The sequence below is a fragment of the Brachionichthys hirsutus genome, chromosome 6, assembly GCF_040956055.1.
Source record: "Brachionichthys hirsutus isolate HB-005 chromosome 6, CSIRO-AGI_Bhir_v1, whole genome shotgun sequence".
NCBI lineage: Eukaryota > Metazoa > Chordata > Actinopteri > Lophiiformes > Brachionichthyidae > Brachionichthys > Brachionichthys hirsutus.
This window is the reverse complement of record NC_090902.1, coordinates 3,101,552-3,105,644: the sequence shown is the minus strand read 5'-3', so window position 1 is coordinate 3,105,644 and position 4,093 is coordinate 3,101,552. Positions and strand designations below refer to the sequence as shown.

At 43.0% G+C, this 4,093-nt stretch overlaps 1 protein-coding gene across 1 annotated transcript; it reads right to left on the bottom strand.

Moving 5' to 3' along the window:
- Positions 1 to 415: 415 nt before the first annotated feature.
- Positions 416 to 2,269, bottom strand: lingo2 (leucine rich repeat and Ig domain containing 2). The gene has a single exon (XM_068740342.1). It carries the CDS (start codon positions 2,255 to 2,257, stop codon positions 416 to 418), a length of 1,842 nt encoding a protein of 613 aa, XP_068596443.1. The 5' UTR covers positions 2,258 to 2,269.
- Positions 2,270 to 4,093: the final 1,824 nt, after the last annotated feature.

Here is a 4,093-nt window from a genome sequence, read left to right as displayed (position 1 = left end):
TAAACAAAGTAGGTTAATAGCTTAGATACAAATGTTTACTGTACATGGTTCAGCTTAGTCTGTTGATCCAACCCAATACTGAAGTGTGGTTTTTTTTCTTTTTTTGGGGAGGGGGGCATATAAATTTCAAAAAGCTGACACCAACATCCTTCAGGTCCAATTAATATCAACAGCTTCCACTCCTTGTCCATGTTTGGGAACTTTCCTGCTGGCACGTATATAAGACGACGTCTTGAAACACGCAATCCAAACACATCCACTGATTTAAGGTACTTCTCATCCTGTTTTGATTCCCCCCAAACATTTATACTACAAATCCCTGTAGCCGTGGGAAGTTCAGCAGTCAATCTTTTCAAAAAAATACATTGTAGTTTGGTAATTTCCACCATCCAGAATCTTGGATTGATGAAATAAGTCACATCATTTTCATGTTAAAACGACGAGGACCAGCTTGTACATCTGCCAAGTCAATGTTAGTGCCGTTGGACTTTGACCGAGGCACATATTCAACATCTATGTTGTTTTTATGTTTTCCTTTTCCTCTGCTCCAGACAAAAAGGAGCAAGAAACAAAACAAGACCACGCCCAGGAACGTGAAACAACCCATTGCTGTTGACACTAAAATAGTCTTTAGGTCTAAACCAAGGGTCACGCCGGCTGTTCCATTGGCAGTGGTGTTGTTGGGCTCTGTGTAGTACTGGGTCCTGTTGGCATACAGCGATCCCAGACTTTTCACCGCCAGTGATGTCATCAGGGTGTCATTCCCTGCAGTGTTGGACGCTAGGCAAAGGTACACTCCACTGTCCTGTATCTCTGCTGACTTGATCTCCAGTGTGCCATTGTTGTGGACGGTTACTCGACCATGGTTCCTTGTTGTCAAAACCCGTCGACGTGGGGACAACCAGGACACAACGGGTCTTGGCGTCCCCTCAGCACTGCAACGCAGCATCGCCTGCTGGCCTTCATCCACAGTAACAGTTTGAGTTTTATTCTCACGGATTTTAGGCTTGGTACATGTCACGTAGTAAGACAGAAGAGTCTCTTTGAATTCTTTAAAAGGTCTGCCATGAATACCTTCAGGTGTGCTGCACTCTGGCTGAGAATCCCCGAAGAAGATGGAATGCCTTTTCTGTAGGATCCACATGAGACGGCAGTCACACACCAGGGGGTTGTTGTTGATAAGAAGAACCTCCAGAGCCTCGGGAGACTGAAATACACCTTTCTCCAGTGTGTCCAGTCGGTTGTGAGAGACGTTGAGGACTTTTAGCCCCCGTAGGCCCTGGAAGGCATATGGTTCAATGGTGGCCAGCTGAGCTCCAACCATATGCAACTCTTTAAGCCGGATAAGGTCTAGCAGCATCCCTCCTTCGATGTGCTTTATTCGGTTGTAGGACAGGTTGAGGAGCATCAGGTAGGGCAGATTTTTCAAGGCTTGGTAAGGGAAGGAGGACAAGTTGGTGTTGGTTATGAACAGAGTGGTTAGATTGAGGCCATGCAGGGTATTGGCCGGGACATGGTCGAGTGACGGCCAATTATCAATTTCTAAATGTCGCAGCCGGAACAGTTTTTTGAATGAGTAAGGATGCAAAGTGTTGATGCTGAGGTATCGAAGATGGAGGCTGAAAAGGTTGTGCAGGTGGGAAAGGGCCTCAGTGGGTACAACTGTAAGATTGCACCTTTCTAAGGTTAGTATTTCCAGGCTTAAAAGTCCACTGAATGCTCGATGAGAAATGTAAACAAGATCATTATCGCCTACTTCCAAAAACTTGAGATTGTGCAGGTCCTGAAACATGTAATCCAGGAGAATGACGATCTTGTTGTCACTTATATCCAGTCGAGTAAGATTTGCTAAGCCCGTGAAGACGCCCAGAGGTATTAATTTGATACGATTGCTCTTGAGACTGAGCGAGTGCATGCTAAACAGGGCATTAAAAGCTCCAGGCTCAACATAACTGATAATATTTCCACTTAGGTCAAGTTCCTCAAGCCCAGGAAAGGCAATAAAGTCATCAGGGTTGATCATTGTCAGCTTGTTCTTACTTAGGTCCAGGATCCTAGTCTCTGTTGGGACACCGTCTGGGATGCTGGGCATGCGCTTGCGGTGACACACAACTGCCTTGCTCTGCGCCGAACACTCGCAGCGCGAGGGACATCCCAGGGTGGAACCCACAAAAACAGCCACGAGGGCCAGTCCCAGGAATGGCTGCCAGCATGAGACGGCCGTGTGCAGCATGACTTTGCTCATACAGTCGACCATTCTGTCACGGTTCTGCAAAGTAGACAGGGTGAGAAAAAAGAAACAAGCAAATGTCAGTTAATAATTCACGATTCACCTTGTGGTAACGTAGTTTCTGTAGAAATGAGGCGACATCTTAAATCACAGAGCAGGAACACGTCTAGAAATAAAGGTAATATATTGTGAACATTGCGTTGTTTGACAAAAGATTGGATGATTTCTCATGTTTTTTCTGCTTATCTTTGACTGAGACTGTTCCCAAGTAAATTCTTCACCACAGTTCAGCAGTGCACAATGACAGCAACACAACTAAACAACAGTGTCATAAAATAGACATAAATTATGAATCTATCTAGGAACTTCTGCCTTTGACCCGCAAGATTAGACGCATGGCTAAACAGGTGGTAAAACACAAAGGACTCATATTTATTACATTTTAATCCACTTTATGTCCATTCAAAAAGTAAAAAAACAAAAACAAACTTAAAGACAAAGAACAGTCTACCTGACAAGACACACTCATTAGTAAAATATTTTACTCTATTTTCTTGCTATTGGTTTACTCTTTGCCTCTTTAAGGGTGTCATGTCTTGCAGCATAAATTAGCATCACATACAAAAACTAATATATCGTACAGCTTTGACCAGCCCCATTAGCAGAGTCTCAAAGTTGTTTTTCACCTTGCATAAGGAGGACACCCTATAAGTACCTAGGCATAGACAGAATGAGCAAGGCCGACCTCTCTTCAAATAAATCTCCCCTGAATTGGAAAACAATCTAGCGGAACATATAACTGCAGAAATGCCAGCTAAGGAACTCTGGGATGAGCGCAAAGACCGAAGACATTGCAAAGTGGCAAACAAGCAACTGCTGCATGTATCCGTGAGGCCAACACACAAGTTGGCACAATTCCTGTTAAACTGCATATGGGTAACTCACATTATAGAGCACTCATGTGTGCCATTAGCCTGTAACCTCAATAAAATGCATAAATGTTTAACAGTCACTGGCATTCAAAGATGTGTCTTTTTTGTGTGTGTCTGTCACCTTTCCTTTGCCTCCTCTTTAAATCGGCTTCTATAGTCAGTTGGACCATATGGCTGGCTCTTCGCGTCAACTTGAGAAACATTGCCAAATGTGCTTAGGCCTGTTTAATTGTTCGACAGCTTTCTAATGACTGAAATGTAAAGTTAAATACTTAATCCCTCCATTAAATCCACCGCCTTTCCATATTATGCCCAACATTCATGCTAATTTGCTAATTGCCTGAGTCTGTCTTCTCAGTGCTGACTGTTATTTTGTGACCCAAGAGGGAAAATGTGCATTTCAATTGTCTTTTCCCCCCCTCACAGATTGTTGAGTCAGATTTCAGAGACTGATTTTTTTTTTTTAGCAGCAATGTTGTTTAATGCAATTCCAAATAAATTTAGTTAGCATACAACATTATGAGTATATGTACAGTCTCAAAGACAAATGAGGTATTCTTACTTCCATGTATTTCTACAGCTTCTCCCCCCCCACACAGTAAATTACATCCTTATGCTCTGGCACACTCTGACAGAAACTACAACACCTTATCATTTGGTGGTTTAGAGTGCATCTAATGTGTATAATGACTGGAAGTCTATGTAACAGTTTGTGACCCTCTGATACGACCCTTTCACTGGGGTGCTACTCAATGAGAAAACCATAATTCCAGTGCATCAACAGAAGCGCCCACTGAAGTGAATCTTCTGCAGGAGGTTATGCTGAACAGAGGAGACAGAGGCCCGAGAGCAATATCCAGAAATTAAATCCATAATCCTATTTATTTAAAAAAAAAATCTATAAAATTCCTTCATCTCGCATTCTTTTGGC